The 19,893-nt window shown below is 32.3% G+C and overlaps 3 protein-coding genes, 2 long non-coding RNA genes and 1 pseudogene across 5 annotated transcripts; 3 read left to right on the forward strand and 3 right to left on the reverse strand.

The window, feature by feature from the left end:
• Positions 1 to 2,103: 2,103 nt before the first annotated feature.
• LOC105123911 (senescence-specific cysteine protease SAG39-like) lies at positions 2,104 to 3,335 on the forward strand. Its single transcript, XM_011023696.1, has 2 exons — positions 2,104 to 2,547; positions 2,645 to 3,335. Exons 1-2 carry the CDS (start codon positions 2,118 to 2,120, stop codon positions 3,232 to 3,234), a joined length of 1,020 nt encoding a protein of 339 aa, XP_011021998.1. The 5' UTR covers positions 2,104 to 2,117; the 3' UTR covers positions 3,235 to 3,335.
• Positions 3,336 to 5,812: 2,477 nt separating this feature from the next.
• Positions 5,813 to 7,789, reverse strand: LOC105123913 (uncharacterized). The gene is made up of 4 exons (XR_841969.1): positions 7,719 to 7,789; positions 6,762 to 7,468; positions 6,628 to 6,682; positions 5,813 to 6,510 (listed from the first exon to the last, which is right to left on the reverse strand). It is a non-coding gene; the product is annotated as an uncharacterized LOC105123913 (long non-coding RNA).
• On the forward strand, positions 7,756 to 9,013 carry LOC105123912 (GEM-like protein 4). Its single transcript, XM_011023697.1, has 4 exons — positions 7,756 to 8,026; positions 8,119 to 8,199; positions 8,301 to 8,575; positions 8,676 to 9,013. Exons 1-4 carry the CDS (start codon positions 7,882 to 7,884, stop codon positions 8,877 to 8,879), a joined length of 705 nt encoding a protein of 234 aa, XP_011021999.1. The 5' UTR covers positions 7,756 to 7,881; the 3' UTR covers positions 8,880 to 9,013.
• A 3,860-nt stretch (positions 9,014 to 12,873) lies between these two features.
• Positions 12,874 to 15,676, reverse strand: LOC105123915 (RNI-like superfamily protein). Its single transcript, XM_011023699.1, has 2 exons — positions 15,146 to 15,676; positions 12,874 to 14,207 (listed from the first exon to the last, which is right to left on the reverse strand). The coding sequence occupies exons 1-2, from the start codon at positions 15,471 to 15,473 to the stop codon at positions 13,315 to 13,317; spliced, it is 1,221 nt and encodes a 406-aa protein (XP_011022001.1). The 5' UTR covers positions 15,474 to 15,676; the 3' UTR covers positions 12,874 to 13,314.
• Positions 14,561 to 15,139, reverse strand: LOC105123914 (uncharacterized). Its single transcript, XR_841970.1, has 2 exons — positions 14,945 to 15,139; positions 14,561 to 14,905 (listed from the first exon to the last, which is right to left on the reverse strand). It is a non-coding gene; the product is annotated as an uncharacterized LOC105123914 (long non-coding RNA).
• Positions 15,677 to 18,043: 2,367 nt separating the features above from the next.
• LOC105123918 (FAD synthetase 2, chloroplastic-like) lies at positions 18,044 to 19,538 on the forward strand (annotated as a pseudogene).
• Positions 19,539 to 19,893: the final 355 nt, after the last annotated feature.

Raw genomic sequence — 19,893 nt, forward strand, 5'->3', positions numbered from 1 at the left:
AAAGATAAGAACCTAGAACCAAGTCAATATAGTGCTTTCTTGGGACAATCATTAATATCATCCTCTTCTCCAACTTCTTTACTACTAGGGACTAGGACATACACTACTTGTTTCTCTCTTATCTTCTTTATAAACTATGATTAAGACAATAAACCTTTTTTTTTAAAAAAAAGTAAATAAAAAATTAGAGATTTAATTTGGACACAATTTAATAGGTCACAAGTTGATACATAAGGTCAATAAGCTGATTTGATAAGTCAATATTATGAATTTATAAATAAAAAAATGTATCCATAGCAAACTGATAATATTGGTGTATAGGAAGAAGAGAGAAATCATGTATTTGAATTTCACTAATTACACGAGTATGAACTTAATATTGACCAAATTGATCAGATCATTCAGGTTAAATTGAATTGGATCAAATCTGTGTTTAAGTTAACTTTAAACCTAACCAAAGTTAAATTACATGTTACTAAATTTCTAAATTAATTTGTTGAATTGTGTAGAATATAAAAACCATGCTTTCAAGACATCTCATAATCAAGTTTGAAGCCTATGATTGGGTTAACCTAAGTTTGATATCTCAAAAAAATAATTTTATTTTTAGTATAATGTTCTCTTCTTTTCTTTTTCTAAAAATACAAAATTTAGATAGTTAACCTAAATTATCGCCTTGTTACGGCAGCTACAATCGAAAGTTGAGGTCTAACGTTGGGTCAGTCTATTGTGGTCCATTTTGTTCTCTGTTTTCTTCGGGCATTCTTTCTTACATGAGACAAGTAAGTGTTCCGGGCCAGTTCCACCTGACTAATTTAAGAAGCCCATGGACCTTTAATGCATGAAAATTATATTTTGCTTATTGATACCGAACTCACGGCAAAAAAAAGTTATTTCTGTTGTCTCCTTTCTAGCGACAAAGAGATGGGTGCGATTATATGGAGTACGCTGCCATTTCTTTCAGTAATTTCTTGGTTGCAATGCGAAAGCACTGGGAAATTATTAAGAAGATGTAGAGGAAGGTGCATTCTCCATTCTTGATTCAAGATTATAGAAGTTATTATTCTTATTATACAATAACCTAAAATAAACAATTCATTTGGTGAATCAATCGGCACGGTGAGAGCATTTGAAGCCAAAATATTGGACAAAACTCATGCATTAGTTTAGGACATACACCACTTTATAGTAAATCACATTCAAAAGCAAACTATGATATGACAACCAAATTAGCAAACTATGGTATGACAACCTAAAATAAACTCTGCCTTGGAATATTCGAGTCTTCAAAAAATTTTATAGAGAAGTATGGCATGGTATTGGTGAAGAAAATAATATAAAGAAGAAAATGTCAAGACAACATTAGATATTTTGTGTAGAAAAACTTTAGTAGTGTAGAAAAACTAATATGCTTGAAATTTTATATGTACGGCTTCTAAGAACCCGAAAAAATATAAAGAAGAAAATATCAAGACAACATTATACAATCTAAGTTAGTATCCAATGAGTAGAAAATTCCTGCCAGTTGCCCAAAAATTATTATTGAAAAGAAACTTAGCAACATCACATGTCTTAAATCTAGACTCAATGCCTAAAAATCAGTGTATGTTTCTTGTTTCAAAGTGTTTATGTTGAACCTTAGTCACAGTGAACTAGTAGTACAATAATTAACATGTCTCCAAGTCCTACCGCTCAGAGACAATTGCACTACAATGTTTGCTGATTGTTTTAGTTGATCTGATGTAAACCATTCCCATGATTTGAAGAAACGGCACGGTAAAAGTGTCTTTGTTTGCTTCTGCTTGTATATCAATATTCCATGCCAAAGTATAGGACGAAAATCCCCTGGTAAACCATCACTTCATGCTCCATTCATAAGCCATACAAAAAAGAAGTCGGAATTATAGGGAAACATTTCGAACATCATCGGGGGTAAGAATCACAACATTTTCAAGGGTACGCAGACTTGAAAGGCAAGCCTTGAAATATTATAAGCACAACGGTATATATGAGCAGATGCGCTATATAAACCTCAAAAGATGCAAAGAGATAAGTGTGCCTGCCTGCTTTCTAATTTCTTCACTACTATAGTAGCTGCTACCACTGCCAAGTCTATCATGAGGTTCACAAAACAATCCCAAATTTGTCTGGCCTTGCTCTTCGTGTTGGTAGCTTGGCCTTCCAAATCTGTCGCTCGTACCCTCCAGGATGTGTCCATGTACGAGAGGCATGAGCAATGGATGGCTCAGTATGGACGTGTATACAAGGATAACGCTGAGAAGGAGACGCGTTACAACATATTCAAGGCAAACGTTGCACGCATAGATGAGTTTAACAGCCAAACCGGCAAATCTTACAAACTCGGTGTCAATCAATTTGCCGATCTGTCAAATGAAGAATTTAAAGCTTCACGTAATAGATTCAAGGGCCATATGTGCTCTCCACAAGCAGGTCCTTTCAGATATGAAAACGTTTCTGCAGTGCCAGATTCCATGGACTGGAGAAAGAAAGGAGCCGTGACCCCCGTCAAGGACCAAGGACAGTGTGGTAAGCGCCTAATCCTTTCCTAGTGAGTAGTGATAACAGCAACATCTTACAGAGGGATACTTTCTAACTCCTTTTCTTGCTCTGTATCAAAATTTAGGTTGTTGTTGGGCATTTTCGGCAGTGGCGGCAATGGAAGGAATCAATCAGCTCACAACTGGTAAATTGATCTCCCTTTCAGAGCAAGAGGTTGTTGACTGTGACACCAAGGGTGAGGATCAAGGCTGCAATGGTGGTTTGATGGATGATGCCTTCAAATTCATTGAACAAAACAAGGGCCTAACAACTGAGGCCAACTACCCTTATACAGGAACAGATGGAACTTGCAACACTCAAAAAGAAGCCAACCATGCCGCAAAGATAACCGGGTTCGAAGATGTGCCAGCAAACAGCGAAGCTGCACTGATTAAGGCTGTTGCTAAGCAACCAGTTTCTGTGGCCATTGATGCTGGTGGATTTGAGTTCCAATTCTACTCGAGTGGCATCTTTACAGGAAGCTGCGGCACTCAACTAGACCATGGTGTTACGGCTGTTGGTTACGGGATCAGCGATGGAACAAAATATTGGCTAGTGAAGAACTCATGGGGTGCACAATGGGGCGAAGGAGGATACATCAGAATGCAGAAAGATATATCTGCAAAGGAGGGACTCTGTGGCATAGCAATGCAAGCCTCTTACCCTTCTGCCTGATCAGATGTTCAAATATCTGAAGACATGTCGGCTACTGCTGTCGACGGTTATTACTATCATGCATTATAATGTGTATGCTTGCTTTCTGTAATTTCTCCTCCTTTGGCTATGTGATATCTCAGAAAGAACTCGTAAAAGTATCTCATACCTTGTAACGAGTCTGTAATTCTGTATATTATTACTTATTTCTATACGAGTAACAGTTACATTAAGGAAAAGCGCTTACATTATTACTGTTGTGATTTTTTTAAAATATTTTTTATTTTAATAAAAATTATTTTTAATACCGGTATATTAAAATAATTTAAAAATACTAAAAAATATTAATTTAAAATAAAAAATAAAAAAAATTATTTTTTTTAAAATACTTTTAAAACTGAAAAATAAACAGGGCTAAAAAAGCATGGAGTTGCAAGAGTTAGAATGTGGACAAATTAAAAAAAAAAAACAATTTAATTTCTATTTTTGAAAAAAAATCTTAATTCTGAATCAAAACATTAATTTATATATTTAATAAAATAAATTATGAATTATATATATTAATAAATGCAAAGAAGAAGAAAAAGAAAAAAATGTTAATACTAATTAAAATATATATTAAAAAATTGAGAAATAAATATAAATGAAGATATAATAGCTCCTCGATTTTTATTTTATTTATTGTATGGTAATGATTTTTTAATCTAATTTAAAAATAAATGTCAAATTGAATGATATTTAATGAAATAAAATCTTATTTATTTAATCATAATTAATTTTCCTTAAACTTTAAGGGAAAAAACAAAAAATAATAATTTGCAGAGGCTGTAAGAAAGGAAAATTTTCTAATATTACATAAATTTATTATAATCTTAATTGAAAACAAACTAAAAACTAAAAGGTATTTAATAGACTAAATTATTATAATCTTAATCTTAATAACTATTTTATTTTAATGAATTATAAATAAAAAATTTTAAAAAAAATCCCTTGTAAAAATATATTATGGATGCTTGGTCTATATAAATTATTGCCCATTTGGTAATGTGGCTGCGGGAGGGTCACCCACAGCCACACTAAATGTTGTTTGGTTAGCAAGAAAAAACTGCTTTATAATGATGGAATCCATCAAAATCTCAGCTAAACTGCATGTTTTGAAGAAGTAGTATTTTGCTATTTCTCGTAGGAGAGAAGCAGAATAGTGGAGTTATGCTTCATTGTTGTACTGTTCACTAAAGTGAACAGTACAAGTGAATTAATTCACTTGTATTATTATATTTTTTTTTTTGAAAAACAGGGTGAAAAATTTAGTTTTTTTTTAAATCATTACAGTTAATTGATTTTACTCGTATTGTTCACATGAATATGATCATTATTGTTTTTTTTAATAGTTTAAAGTAAATTAAATTTACTTATACTTTAATCTCAATTTTATTCCTAATAATATTTTACTTAATTTTATTGCATGCTCAAAAAATTATTTTTTTTGTAGTTCTTGCCGAATAAATTTTGTATATAATGAAATTATAAATTTTTTTAAAAAATTATGTTTCACTTGAGAAACTAGTATTTAATATTATTTAATAACGCTACATAAATTAGAAAGATATCGCATGATAACATAGCATTTGTGGAATTTCATCGCAATTCCAATTATGTTCTTGTCGGGTCCGATCCAGTTAAAAAGAAATTCAATTTTTATTTTTATTTTAATTGTGTTTTATTCAAAAAATTAAAAGAAGATCGCTTAATGACGTAATAAAAAATTTAGTTTTTGTTGTTGTGCGCTTAAGAAACCATAAAAAATATAGTCTTTGTTGGATATATTTCGTATGTAATATCATTGTACATAATTTAATGGAATAATAAAAAATATTTGATATCAATATTATTTATTTCATGATATAATAACAGTAGTTAAATCTATAATATTTAAATTAAAAATTATTAATATATATATATATATATATTTAATTATTTTACAAGCTCAATTTAAAAAATATTTTTTAACCAAACATATTAAACTACTTTTTATTTAAATTCAATTTTAATTATAGTTTTAACCAAACATATATTTTTCTAAACCAATCTCAATTAAAAATATATTTTATAAAATAATTTTTTTAAAACTACAATAACAAAATCAACTTCAATACTAAACACATCCTTAATCCCCGACTTAAAATAAAGCAGGTCAGGCATTCTTATCAGGCTAAGTACATGTGTGCTTGCAAATTGAGATACATGTGCGTGGATTTTTTTTTTTTTAAGGGTGTACCATATATCTTTTGCCTTTATTTTGTTTTAGTAGTTGGTTTCAATCCTATTTTGCAACCTGTTTTTTTAGTAATAATTTTATTTTAATATAATACATGATTTTTTTATCTTATTATTCATGAAGGATTTTTATGGTTCTACATATTCATTGATGGAAATGTAATTTACTTTTTAAATTTAAATTTTATTTTTTAAAATTGATTTTTTAAAAAAATCAGGTCATTTCATGTACTTGTTGAGTGAGGAAGTCCTCCACCAAATCCAATTTTTCCTGATCACAGTAAGATAAAAGATTTCCCATCCTTAAAAATTTAAGAAATCAAGTCGTTTCTCCTCATATACAATCATGTATAACAGTACCTTCTCAAGAAAATATATACTGTATATCAGTACCTTGAATAATCAATTTCTGAACATTTGAAAAAAATATATATATTGTGAATTGGAGAATTTAAAAAGTGGGCGGACGTGGACCTACAACATCTATTGTTATGATTTGAAGCAATCAAATCTAAGCTATCATCATATCTGTATCTTTCAATTATCGTTGTGGGTCAATGTGCTTTTGTTCTTGTTGATGAGGTAAAGGTGACTAATGCAACAAGAAGCTAAAGGCTCGCCAATTCGGAGCCCCTTCATCCTTTCATGAATGTGTGTGCTTTCAGAATCCAAGTTCGATCATCCTAAACTGATTCTGCATCTCTCAGTGCATACTCTGGAGGCATGTACAGCCACTGAACAGAAAGGCAGCTGGAGATGTTAAGGCCAGAAGTGAATAAATCTTCCCTGCTAATGGAGGGTTGATTGCTTTAGAAACAAGATATTGTTTATTCTTTCATTCTTCTTTGGGGGGAAGCAATTTATATTAATTGTTTTAGCATAATCCATATGATTCACCTTGGATCTATATGTGTAGTAGGACTAGAAAATCATAATCTTGTCCTTTCCCAACTGTTTGATTTCCAGGAAGAGCAATCTTCTACCCTTCTCTCTTCCTTTTTTGATGCGGTCGGCTTTCTGCTGTGAGTAAAAGAAGATTTTTTTATTCAAATAATGGATTGACATGTGAGAAATGAAGCTGATGTGGATATGACATGCCAGTTTGCCTTTCCCTCAAACGTGAAAAGCTATACTTACAAGGGTTACTCAAAGTAGCCTCTGGTTTATGACCTTCGGTGGCTCCTCACAGCAACTACCTCACAATCATGGGTTAATGTTCAGATAATCATTTAATTTGTAAAAAAAAAAAAAAAGAGTTGTAGTATGCTTACAAGCATGGTGCTTGACCTGCTTGAAATCCAGTCACCAACAACTCAGCATTAAAGAGGAGTTTTAATCCATTTGAGCAAATGACTGTTCCTTTGCTGGTTTTTGTCGGGTCTGTCTTATCCTTGCAATTCAACACCTTCCACAATCTAAGAAAAAGCAGCAGCCCCTCGTGGAAGCTTGACGACACTTAATACAAAGGACATGTTGTCAAACAACTTTTAAGGATGTAATGGCCACCTTAAAATGGGGTTGATACAACAGAGATGGAAAAAAAAAAAAAAAGAGTGGGGTGGCATAGAAAGCTAAAGTGCCAGCACAAAAAGCTTTATGGACACACCCTCACACAGTCAGCAAATTGAAGAAAAGAAGCCATGCGATGGTTGTTAGGATTTATGACTAAGAACAGTCCCAACTAATCAGAAAAAGATTCTTTATTTTCATGGCCTCACTTGGAAAAAGGTTAGAGATTTTCTAGACTTTTTCAAGGGAAAGTATTCCGAGGAAGCAAACTGAAAAAAACAGGATGAGATTTCTCACCTCCTAAGAACAGTTTTCTGGTCATCAATTAACATGCTCTGCCAGCACTACTGTCATTCTTGCTGATGCTAAAACAGAATGATCCCATTCCCAATTTCTTTTTCTTTTTTTTTAATTCTGGAGAAAATGCCTTTACCTATCAGCTACCATGTTTGAAGTCAATGGCCAATCCCTGAAAAATGACTTCCAGGAAATTTTAAAAATTTGACTGAGTTTTTTTAATTGTGATTCAAGAGAGATTAAAAATAAGAACACTAGGGCACAACAATATCTTTTCTTAAAGCAATAGAACATGCCATCATTTCTACATTTGTCCTTGAAATAATCTTTATGAGTCATTATATGTGCCTTTGTCCTTGTCGATGAGCCATGGGTGAGTCATGCAACCATAAAAAGTTAAGAGATTCACCAACTATTCGTACCTCTTTATATAGACTTGCAGAATACAAGGTTTGATCAACCTAAGCAGCCTCTACATATCTCTCAAAGCAAAATACTCTGGTCTGTTGACATTTGCAGCAGCACCGGAAAAACAGTTCGAGTCATTAATTCCAGGCGTTATCAAATCTTCCCTGCCCATCAAATATGAAGACTTCACAGAAACAAGTTATTGGAATTCCAATCAGATCAGCAGCATATTCTGTTGAGAAGATGCCAAGACTGTTACTTGAAAATGCTGAACAGCGCTATATTCCAACCCCTGCAAATAAATCTCTGACATGCAAGCAAAGTATATTTCTTTCCCCCATTTCCTCTTTTGATATCCCCTAAAAATGAAGGGAGGCTTTTGTTTACTAATCAGCTAGTCTTATAATATCGCAGATAAAATAGATTCATTGCTTAAGAGGATGAACAAGCTAGGGAAAAAAGCTGACAAATTTGCTCATGGAATCCGCGAGCATGGTAAGTTATTGGAAATGTGATTCGTGATCAAGAATCATCAAGTTTCCTCTCTCATTCAACACCTTGCAGATGCTAAATTCATCTCAATTTTGTAACTGCAGTGAAACTGGGGACCAGGATCACTGAAACTCTTATTGGGAAGCTGAGCTTGGGGGCTAGGATTATTCGAGTAGGAGGGGTGAAGAAAGTTTTCAGGCAGCTATTTGGTGTTAGTGAAGGGGAGAGATTGCTGAAGGTTTGCCAATGTTATTTGTCAACCACAGCTGGTCCTATTGCAGGCCTCCTCTTTACCTCCACTGAAAAGATTGCCTTCTGCAGTGAGAGATCGATTAAATTGTCTTCTCCAGAAGGAAAGTTGACCAGAATTCATTATAAGGTAACAAGAAAAATAACATTACTTCTGTCCCTCCTTCGTCTCGTCTCCCTCTCTAGCATCTCTGATCTCTAACATCCAGGAACAATATCAAATTATGCAGGTAGTTATCCCGTTAAGAAAGGTAAAGACAGCCAACCAAAGTGAGAATGTGAAGCAGCCATCGGAGAAGTACATAGAAATAGTAACAGTAGATGATTTTGATTTCTGGTTTATGGGTTTCTTCAGCTGTCAGAAAGCTTTCAAGTCTCTTCAGCAGGCAATAACTCAAAAACAGATGAATACAAGCCATTCAACTCTGATGTAGACAGAAGTTTTTTCTCCCTTTTGTTTCATCAAATGTAACTAAATGACGTGAGAGGGGTCAACACGATCAGTTGATCAAAGAAAATGTAAAAAGTTGTTCTAAACTACGGGAATTAATGGATCTTGATTTCTCAACCTTCTGGATTAAAACATTAAATGATCTTGGCCAAATGACAACATGTATATCAAGCTAGTTCTCATGTGGTAACAGTCACTCTTGTTGCTCTATGAGGTGTCTGCTGTCCACATTAACAAGCACCACCAGTTCAACACTGCAACTCTGTACATTACTGGATTGGTGCAAACCTTTATTCCCTTTTTGTGGATTCACTGATAGAGAATTACATGGAAGAAAGGTATTTTACCAAGATCTCCATGATGGCATTCCAGCAGCGCAAAGCTACTTGATCAAGATGGTTTTCTCAAGCCTTCATTGAGTCCTTGATCCACCAAGAGACTGTCGGGTAAAGTAATGCAATGAAAAGGCTGGTGGAGTATTCTGTAATCCTAAATGGACAATAAATCTTGAGGTTTAATGGAGCTGGAAGAATACTTTACGAATCACAGCCTAGCTACCACGTGAACCAACTGACAAAATGATTGCAACTTCTGTTGGCCGTTTCAACAATCAGGAGCAGACCATGACACCTTTCCATTCCTTCACATAGCAGGTAAGAACACTGGTGACATTGTATATCTCTAACAAACTCCAACATGGGGACCCACTGATTCCATCATGGCTGTAAATTACTATAAATCAGCAAGCAACCAAAGCTCCTAAAAGATTCATGCACGTGGAAGCAGATTTCTATTCCACGAAATAAATCCGACGGAATCTTGCATAAGAAGCAAGGTAACACCCCTGATACACATCATTGCCTCGAAACCATCTAGTTACTTCGCTGTAATGGGTTAGATTAATTTGTTTTTTTGTTATAAATTTTAAATTTTAAAAAAATAAATTTTAAAAACCATTATAGGATGAAATTAAGATAAGCTTGTAAAATACAAATTGAAATAAATTATGAAAATTAATTCTCAATCAATTTAATATTAAAAAATAAAAAAAAAATCAATTAAAAAACGAATAAAAAAACCAACACAGCACACTTACCTCACGACCCATATCATAAGATCATGATAATTCTATAAAAAATTTGAAATTCAATTCTCAATCAATCCAATGTTAAATAATTAGATAAAAAATAAGATCAAATAAAAAAAATAACTTGAGTCAACCAAGATTGATCTGTCAAACTCAGATAAAAAGATTGAGGTAACTCTATAAAAAATAAATAAAAAAATATTATAAAGTTTATTTCTTAATCAATCCAATATTAAAGGATAAAATTAAAATCAAATAATTAAAAAAAACAAAAAAAAATAACCTAGTTAACCTACAAAACTCGTAATCTGGGTTATAAAACCATGATAATCTCATAGAAAAAATCAAAAAATAATTATGAAAATAAATTCTTAATCAACTTAATTTTAAATAATAAAATTAAAAAAATATAATTAAAAAAGTTCAAGTCAACACGGCTAACTTGCAAAATTTATGCACGAATAATGAGATTGAGATAACTTTATATAAAGTAAATCAATATAAATTATAAAGTTTAATACCTAATAAAACCAAAGTTAAGAATGAAAAAAAAAACTAAGTTTGAAATTAAAAATAAAAAAAATACAAAAAAAACTAAAAATTATTAATAAAACACTGTAGCCAAAGACATATTTCATTGTTTATTGGAATAATAAAATGAAGCTTATATCCTTTAACAAAATACTTAAAAAGTAGTAATTAGGGGTAGAATCATCTCTTTTAGGGATTTATTAGTTATTGCAAAATTAATTAGGATAAATTAATCTTGACTTTTTTTTTTCAATAATGAAATGACTAAAAATATTAAGCTTTTGATCATGAGCTCTTTTATCTTTTCAAAAAATATTATACAATGAATTTACATCGAATCTTTAAAAGAGAAAAAAAATGAACACACACAAAAGGCTTTCTTTCTCTTTTTTATTTTTTAAACAATTAAATTATGAAATTAGCCTTCAATTAAAAATAAAGGTTGGTTTCAAGGGTGTTTTAGTTTTTTTATTTTATTTTTTAGATTTTATTAGAGACTATTTGGTAATTTTAAATAACTAAATATTATCAAAAAAAAATTATTAATGCATCAACTAATGACAACCCTTGTACTTTTTAGGTGATTTATGTAAAGCCATATAGTTACCAAAATCATTAATTTATAAAGACGTAAGCAATGAGTCATTCTCTTTTCATCAATATAGCATGTGCTCATGGGTTGGGCTGTGGTGAAGTTTTTTATATTTTTTTATATATTTTTTCTCGTGTCCATGAAATTCATGTCAATCCTTTTCAAAAACAATTGTGTTCTCTAATTTATAATTTTATTAATTTTGACTAATATATTTTAAATTATTATTTATTTTACTTTCAAGCTTTTTAAAGTTTAGCTTCTTTTTTTTCTTTTTTTTCCGTTGTGTAGGTTACTCCATTTGATTTTTATATATAATTTGTTTCTTCTACTTTTGATTGCTCTTTTTCTATGTTTTATAAAAAAAATTGATTAATTTTTTTAAAATTTTATTCCTTATCATTTTATTGCATTTGTTTTTTTTTTTATCAAATTTTCATTTTTTTTAATTTTTTCATTTCATTTTCTTTATTTATTTATTTTTGTCCCTCAACATTTTATTTTGTTTTGTTTTTTTATCTAATTTTGGACCTCATTCTTTCAATTATATATTTTTTAACCATTTTTTGATATTTTTTTTTCGATTTAGGTCCTAATTATTTTCTTTCATTTTGTTTTTACAGCATATTTGATAGTTTTAATTTTTTAATTTTTATAAAATTTATCTTGTCATTTTTTCATAATTGTCTTCTTACATGGTAATTCTTATCAAATGACCCATGTCCGATTAAGTTTGGCCTTTTTTAGAGGTTGTTAAAATTGATTGTTTTTTTGTCAAAATCATCATTTGACATTTAATTATTAGATCATTAGCTTCATTGATTGTTCCACTTTCTTTTTTTTTTTTTTGAGGTATCACACTCTTATATCCCAGATAATAAGTTAGTCGAGTTAACTTAATTTGACTCAGATATCTTTCCTGTATTTTTTATGAGTTAACTTAGTCTTCAAGCTTTGTGATTTTTTCAGTCTTTTTTCTATTAGGTTATTCTGAATGCAGATTAATCATGTTTGCTTGAGTTTTCTTTTTCAATATTTTTTTATTTAAATTTAGTTGTTTTGCTAGGTTATTTTTTTGAGAGTTTAATTTTTTTTTCTCAATCTCATGTCATGGTTAAGGAGTTAGTCAAGTTAATTCGAATTTTTTCCTCAACTTTTGTTTTTAACATTAATTTTTTTTTTAATTTTATCATTTGTCATTAAATTGTTGGCTTTTGAACTTTGTTATTTTTAACTTTTTTTTCTATTAGATTATTCTGATAGCAGGTAAGTAAAATTAACCTGAATTAGCTTCTTCTTCTTTTTATTGAACATAAGTTTTTTTTACTAGATTTTCTTTTGAAATTCTAATTTTTTTTAATCTCAATCTCAATCTCATATCACAAGGTATAAGCTAGTCAAGTAGCTCAAGTTAACTCAATTTTTCTTTAAATTTTTTTTTTGTGGTTTATTTAATTTTTAAAATTTTATATCTTGGATAAAATTAACCTAGATTTGCTTGAATTATTGTTGCCTAGACTCTCTTTTTTCACATTAAAAATAATTTAACAGGTCACTTATCTAATTCCTCACAAAAAAATAAAAATAAAAACCCTTTAGCATTTTATTGTACCAAGGCATTTAAATACATGTTGATTAATAATAATTCTCCCGGTGGCAGAAATATTTCAAGGCATCATGTTTGTTATCAAAAACTAATATGAACTAGACATACCAATTGATCCATGTCATGCCTTCGTTAACTTCCACCAAGTACACACCAAAATCGAACTTCCAACATCCCAACCTTCAGTTCATCTTAAAAAAGAAAAGGGAAAAGCAAGATTCTCCAAAATTCCTACACAGCACATGTCAGATTTCATAATTGCAGTCAAGAAAAGAAATCTCCAATATGAAGCATCAGAAAGAGATAATTGTGGGATCAAAACATAATAACATATCAGAATCCATAATTCTAAAGATGAAGGAAACATCTTTCAACAACCATTTTACACAGCCGGAAGATGAAGAAGGAGAAAACAAGAGGATAAGAAAGACGCACAAACAATAGAGGAAACAGTGTGCATGCATAATATGCATAACCATTCTGGCGATGACCATACAAATGTCCTCATTCTAGTATCCTAACTGATCTGTGCAGGAGAGCATTATATATGAGTTATTGCAGAAAGAATATCCCAGAGTTCCAAACTATTCAAATCAATGGCCTCACAGTAGAACGTCTGGCTCATTTAAACTTCCATTGAAATTCACTTTACAGCAGTCAGGGAACTGCAATCCAACCTCATCACAACCTGACTTGGTAATGTGCGGGCATGACCTTACATCAAGGTATTCCAGAGAGTTGCATTTATCCAAAAGCATGCCTATCCCAGTCACTGTGATCTTTGGGCAGCTACTGATTTTCAAAACCTTCAGCCTCATTTCGGTTTCCATAGCCCCTAACCCATGAAAGACAGAATCTGTAACCTCCCCGCAGCACCCAATATCAAGAGCCTCCAGGTTTCTGCACTTAGTGAGGATGAAGCTTATTGAAGAGTTTGAGACGTTTAAACACCAGTCCATGCGCAAGTTCTTCAAACTGCTTTGACAGGAAGTGGCCAAGGATTTTATAGACTCATCAGAGATGTCTCTACAGCCACCAATGATGAGGGTTTCCAGATTTTTGCAAAACTTGGCCAGAGATAAAATAGACTTGTTCCCAACTCTAAAACAATCCATCAGCTTTAGTGTCTTCATGAAAGATGAGCATGCCTCTGAAACAGTGGAAACCCCACTGTCCCCCACATTACTGCATTTATTGATATCTAAGAAATGAATCTGCCGACATCCACTGACAAGATCTGCAAGTCCAAAGTCAGTTATGCTGGTACAACCCTGCAGGCCCAACTCTTCTAGATTTGGACAGTTCTTAGAAAGAGCTTTTAGCACTTCATCAGTAACAAATTTGCATCCATCAAGATGCAGGCTTCGCAGGCCTTGACTGCCCTCAGCAACAGCTGACAATCCCTTGTCTGTTAGCTTTCTGCAATAGGATCCATTCAGGGACTGTAGAGATGAAAGACCACCTCCAATTGATGACATTCCCTTATCTGAGATACCTGGATCACATTGCTAAAACAGCTAAGCCAGTATGCAGAGTGAGCGTGTTCAAAACAAAAATTGTATGAAAATGAAGACGATTTAAAAAATGCACCAAATATTTTACCATGCAATGCTGATGTTTATGGACAAAAACTCTCATCCTTGTTCAATCAAAGCGAGTTGGAATGAAAAGAGAGCATATTGGCATGCTTATTTGCAAGGGAATCCATGGCAATATTAGTATTGCATCATGGTGAAGGTTCAGCAAAGGACCAAAATAACACCATATGATTGAGTTCAAATACCTCTTTAACAGTATTAATCATTTTTTTTTATGATTTCACAAACAGAAAATAGGGAAGACTCAGCAAACAGAAAATTTACTGGCTTTTCAGCTTCTCAATATTGTAAATCAATCTCCGATTGTTACATCAATCACAAATACATGAAAATGCAGAGCCATCAAGAGAAAAGGAAAAGATAACCATGTTTCGAATTCAGCAATATTGAGTCTTTATCAGTAAGCCTAAGCCTATTATAGGAATCTAATCGTTTTCAAAGAAGCTTAACCTATTTTCAATCAAATCACCATGTTAAAGACACAAAAGAATAACTTCGAAGTTTCTCCGATTATCATGTTTTCCATCAAATATTAAAAAATAAAAAATACTCCAAAACCCTCTAAATATACCATGAAGATCACCAAAACAGTTACCTTTACCCTCAAAATCATGCAGCTCAATCCAATTAAAACCTTTACCCTCAAAATCATGCAGCTCAATTCAATTAAAAAAAAAAACACTCTTTTCATCATAGCCACATTAACACACAAAAACCCACTGAAGCACCAAAGTCTCTCCACAAAATGAATCCTCCAAACTTCATGGAAACGAAATAAACAAACACTTTTTGCATCCAAATTTAAAGAAACAAAAACATAAAAAAGTGATTTTACCTTTACAATTCTGCAAATTCAGGACCTTTAAGCATCTAAAACCATCAGCAATAACAGCAAGATCAGAATCAGTAACACCAGGATAGAAAGACCTTGAAACAGACTGAGACAAGTCCAATTCAATCAATCTAGAAAACCTAGCTGCCATCTTTTGAAGCATGTGAGGTCCAGCTCTAGCAGCAAGTCTCTTCCTTCCATTACTCTGCAAACCTAACCATCTCTTACAAACCAGCCCAAATATCTCCTTGTCCTTATCATTCTCTAGCTTTGATAATATTGATCTTAGTTCATCATCTGTTAATTTCTCATTTATGCAAATAGAAGCCATTGAAGGTGGGTTTTTTTGGAAGTGGGATTATGGGATTTAGATTAAAAGAAGAATCTTGATGTTTGTTTGATTTTGCTATGCTTGTGTTGTGGTAAAAGTGGGATGAGGACGAGGATGCTAACGAAAGAAGGAGAAGAGTTCTTCCCCTTTTTTTGTCCTTTTTAAAGGGTTTGACAGTCGAAAGAGTTGTGTTCTATAGAGTGGAAGTTGAAAGTACAGATAACACGCCTCGTTGTCTTCTTATCGGGTCGGGTCGGGTCGGGTTGTTGTTTTTCTTGTAATTTTATTTTTATGAGAATTTTTTAAGAAAATATCTTTTTTTTAAGAGAAATTGAGAAAAATATAAAAGAGATTTGTTATTATTATGAACTACAATTTAAGTGGAAGTTTAACTTTCTTCTAACTCCTAACACTAACAATTGATAGCCTGAATTCAGTTACAAATTTGTAGCTTTTCATTGCGTTGTTTCCTTTTTAATTGAATCATAAATCTTTTTGCCAACCAAATATTTTTTAAAAAAAAATATTGAAAATAAGCCAACTAAAAATTAGACCTGGTAATACTAAAATTCAAAAAAAAAAAAGAGCATCTGAGAATAAAATTCTCATTCACATTCCCACCAATTGTTAGGGTTAGGTTTTTTTTATTAGATTAGGAATTTGTTGATTTTTGTTAAATTAAACGTAAATTGTGTTAATTAGATTAAAATTACACCAATTGGGTTGATATTATCCCGAAATAGTGTCATTTATCAATTTAGAATTAAATGTAATTTACAGTTAATTAAAACCAAAATCAATAAATCTCTAAATTAATAAAAGAAAAAACATAACCTAATTCATTGTTTTTTTTTTTAATAATATAACCTATCAACTCAATCGATGTATTTTATATATAATTAATAGTTAATTGATCTCTAATCAAACTATATTATTTTTACAAATAAATTTAGGTTTGTGTTATTTTATCAAATATTTTTAATCACCCTACTAGTTTTTTTTTAAGAAAAAAAAGAAGAATTTCTTTTTAAAAGCTCATGTAGTTTTTTTTTTTTTTGGTTGAAAAAAGACCCATGCAGCTGGTTAAGAAGTAACTACCACACACATACCATCTTGTGGTCTTGTTTAAAGAAGGCACAAAGCCAGAGTTGTTCTCCCCACTTAAAACCTTGATAATGTTAGCTAGTAGTGGGTCTCGCATTTCACATCACAATTCTTACAGGAGGGATTGTAGCACTAGGAAAGTTTGATGCTCTTCACGGGTGTCATCATCGGGAACTTGCAATCCAAGCATCAAAAGGTTGGAGCCCCATTTATTCTATCATTTGAAGGAATGGCAGAAGTTATTGTTTGAGAGATTTGACTTGTGATGGTTGGTGATTCTGAATAATCAGGTGTAGATTTGTTATAACTAAATTAAAATTTGTTTTAAATAAATTATGTTAGTAATCTAATAAATATATTTATGAATTAATAAAATAATTTATAAAAAAAAAGTTTAATTGTGCTAAACCAAAATAATAATTAAAAAAAAAATTTATTTAATTATTGAATCATGTTTAAATTATTATAAAAGTTTTTGAATATTGTTTTCGTTAAATTAGCATGAAATTGTTATTTTAACAGTAACTTTAGATTTTTAAAATCCCATCCTAACCTCAATTTTCACATTTTTTATGTTTTTCTTATTATTTTTTTAATTTCATGCATTTTTCTTTTACAATTTAGGATTTTTATTTTCTTTTGTAATTGAAGTAAGGAAACTTTGTAAATCTCTTAAAGACGGGGAACTTGAGAATTGTTATTCTAAATAAAATAAAATCTGTGAACTTGAGGTTCATATCAATCTCTTTTGCTCATTCAATTTTTGCATCTGTTACCTGTTGAGTTTGAGATGCTTGCTCTTTATTTTTGTATGTTGTGGATTATAGTTGATTGTTTTGTTTTTACTGGAAATCTTGTATGATGTTTCCATAGCATTACAGTTCATTGACAGCTTGAAGGTTGCAATCTTCATCGTGGTTGTACTGTTAAATCACTCCTTTCGTGGAGCTAACATATGCTCTGTCCTAATTCTTGCTCTTGGTGCTTTTTCAAGCTTCTTATGATATGTTTGGTGTCTTAAATCTCACCATCTTTAAAGATTTCTAGGATAATTTGAAGCAAGTTTGAGTTGGAAAACTCGTATACATAGCTAAGCTCACAAATAGTTTTCAAATTAGTTTCCAATATGCACGCATGTACCATGGTGTTCCAGAGTGTTTTTTCCCCACATTTTGCTTGGAATCAATTTTCTAATTTGAAGGAGAGAGTACTGATAAACTTCGCTGAAACATGCATGAGGTGGTGCACTGGTAGTGGTGGATTCAGGGCGGAAGTGGCATAGTTGGCAAGCTGGAGGATCATTCAAACAAACGATGGTTGGTAACTCCTTGTGGAATGGTGTTTTTGACACATCATATTGTGTTTTAAGAGAATTAGACTCTTGCGGAGGGAAGAGCAGTTGTTGACAAGTGAAATTGGAATAGTTTTTGTAAGCCTGCAAACCATCTATATATCACAGTTCTTTTTCTCTGTTTTGCACACTTTTCGAGAATAAACTTCACCACTTTCATTGCCGAAGAAATTTCCAATAGTGATTGATCAATTGAAGACACTGTTTATGATGCCAATTTACAGTGACAATCTTATGATGATGATTTTATATACTTCCTGGACATGGCGCCCGTAGTTGCCAAATGTGAACGGAGTAGAGTTCTTCCTTCTTGGGCTCCATACTGTGGCAATCTGGCTCCAGCAGAGGTCCAAATTGGATTTTCAAGTGTTCGACGTCTCACCCCACAGCAATTTGTTGAGAAGCTCTCCAAGGAACTTGGAGGAAGTGGAGCTGTGGCAGGTGAACTAAAATTACTTTGCTGCCTTTCTTTTTGTCCCTTCTGTAATGTGAATAGCTGCATGTGATTATCATATAATAGAAGTTTTGAATCTTACTGGTTGACTCCGGCAGGGGAAAACTACAGATTTGGATACAAGGCTGCTGGACGAGGCTGTGCGAAGAGCAAGGCATGCGGGCTTGCATTATAAGTTCAGTAATGGACAAGAATCAAGATCACAGAAGCATGAATTCTATTGATCTAAAAGACAAAGGGCAAGTCCTATCCACCCGTGTTCGTCAGGCTTTAGCTATAGTGATGCGGAACAACAAACAAAAAAATTAAAATCGGGAAAAGAAAGAAGCTTTTAGAGGAGAAGTTGAGAAGAGAAAGCAAAGAAGAAGAAGAAAGGGGATTGGAGATATGCAAAATCTGCAAATTTTCATTAATCATCAAAACTAACTCTCACAATGACAAGAGAGCGTATAAATAGTAAATTCTAAAACATCCAACTAATGGGCTCGGCCCAAACTGTTTAACATAAATAATAAGATAACAATGAACAGGCCCAAATAGGCTAAATAAATAAAATAACAATGCAATAGGCCCAAATGGGCTTAGTCTCCCAACCACAGCGTGACAGGCTGGGCCATCCTACGCCGTCTTCGTCCATATACTCGTATAGTTTGTGGTGTGGGTCTGGTGTCCCCATCAACTCTCCCGGGGTTAGAGAAACTCGACCCTGTCGAGTGTAGTACTGGCCGACTCTGTTCTTGTTCATCAGCATCGTCTCATATCGACGGTGGGAGACCAGAAAGGACTTACTAAAACCAGCCGTGGATGGAGTATCTCATTTCCAAAGTCTTAGCTATTTAATCTACGAGAGGTACAAGGGATCAGAATAAATAAAGATTTCTTGGTGTGATCAAACTCATCTCAACAATCCAAAGAATCTCTTATGGGCATCCATGGAAGGCTAAGAACAAGACACCTTGTCCCTTGTCTTCCTTCTCACCCTTCCATTCAGAATCTCTGGTTGGAATATCCAGCCAGGATATTCTAGAAACCATTATCGTCTTGCAAGCCACCCCCTTCCTTTTCTTCCTCGCACTGTTTCCCTTCCTTTTAGAAAATCTCTCCTTATCTTAGATAGATACCATTTGCATGGCAAAGCATCTGTATTTCTTTGGACTCAAAGGCTACCACGTTCTTTTTTAAAAAAAAGAAAGAAAGAAAGAAAGAAGTTATATGATATTTTAAGAGGGGAAATTATATCTGAATTCTTTAAAAATAATAAAAATATGTCTCTTCATTTGATAAATTATTCTTTAATTCCCTGATTCTTATCGCCTCTCTCGAATTACTGCCACATTAATTATATACCGTAGTTAAACAGGGCAAAATCAAAAAGTGACCCTAATTTACATAGAAAAAAATGAAAAAAAATAAAAATCCCTAAATTAAACAAATAAAAATAAATAAATAAATAAATAAAAAGGAGTTACGGTATCCAGGAAAAATATATTTAAAGCCACCCCAACAACGTC

Source organism: Populus euphratica, unplaced genomic scaffold (assembly GCF_000495115.2).
Source record: "Populus euphratica unplaced genomic scaffold, PopEup_1.0 scaffold12.1, whole genome shotgun sequence".
In the NCBI taxonomy this organism is placed as follows: domain Eukaryota; kingdom Viridiplantae; phylum Streptophyta; class Magnoliopsida; order Malpighiales; family Salicaceae; genus Populus; species Populus euphratica.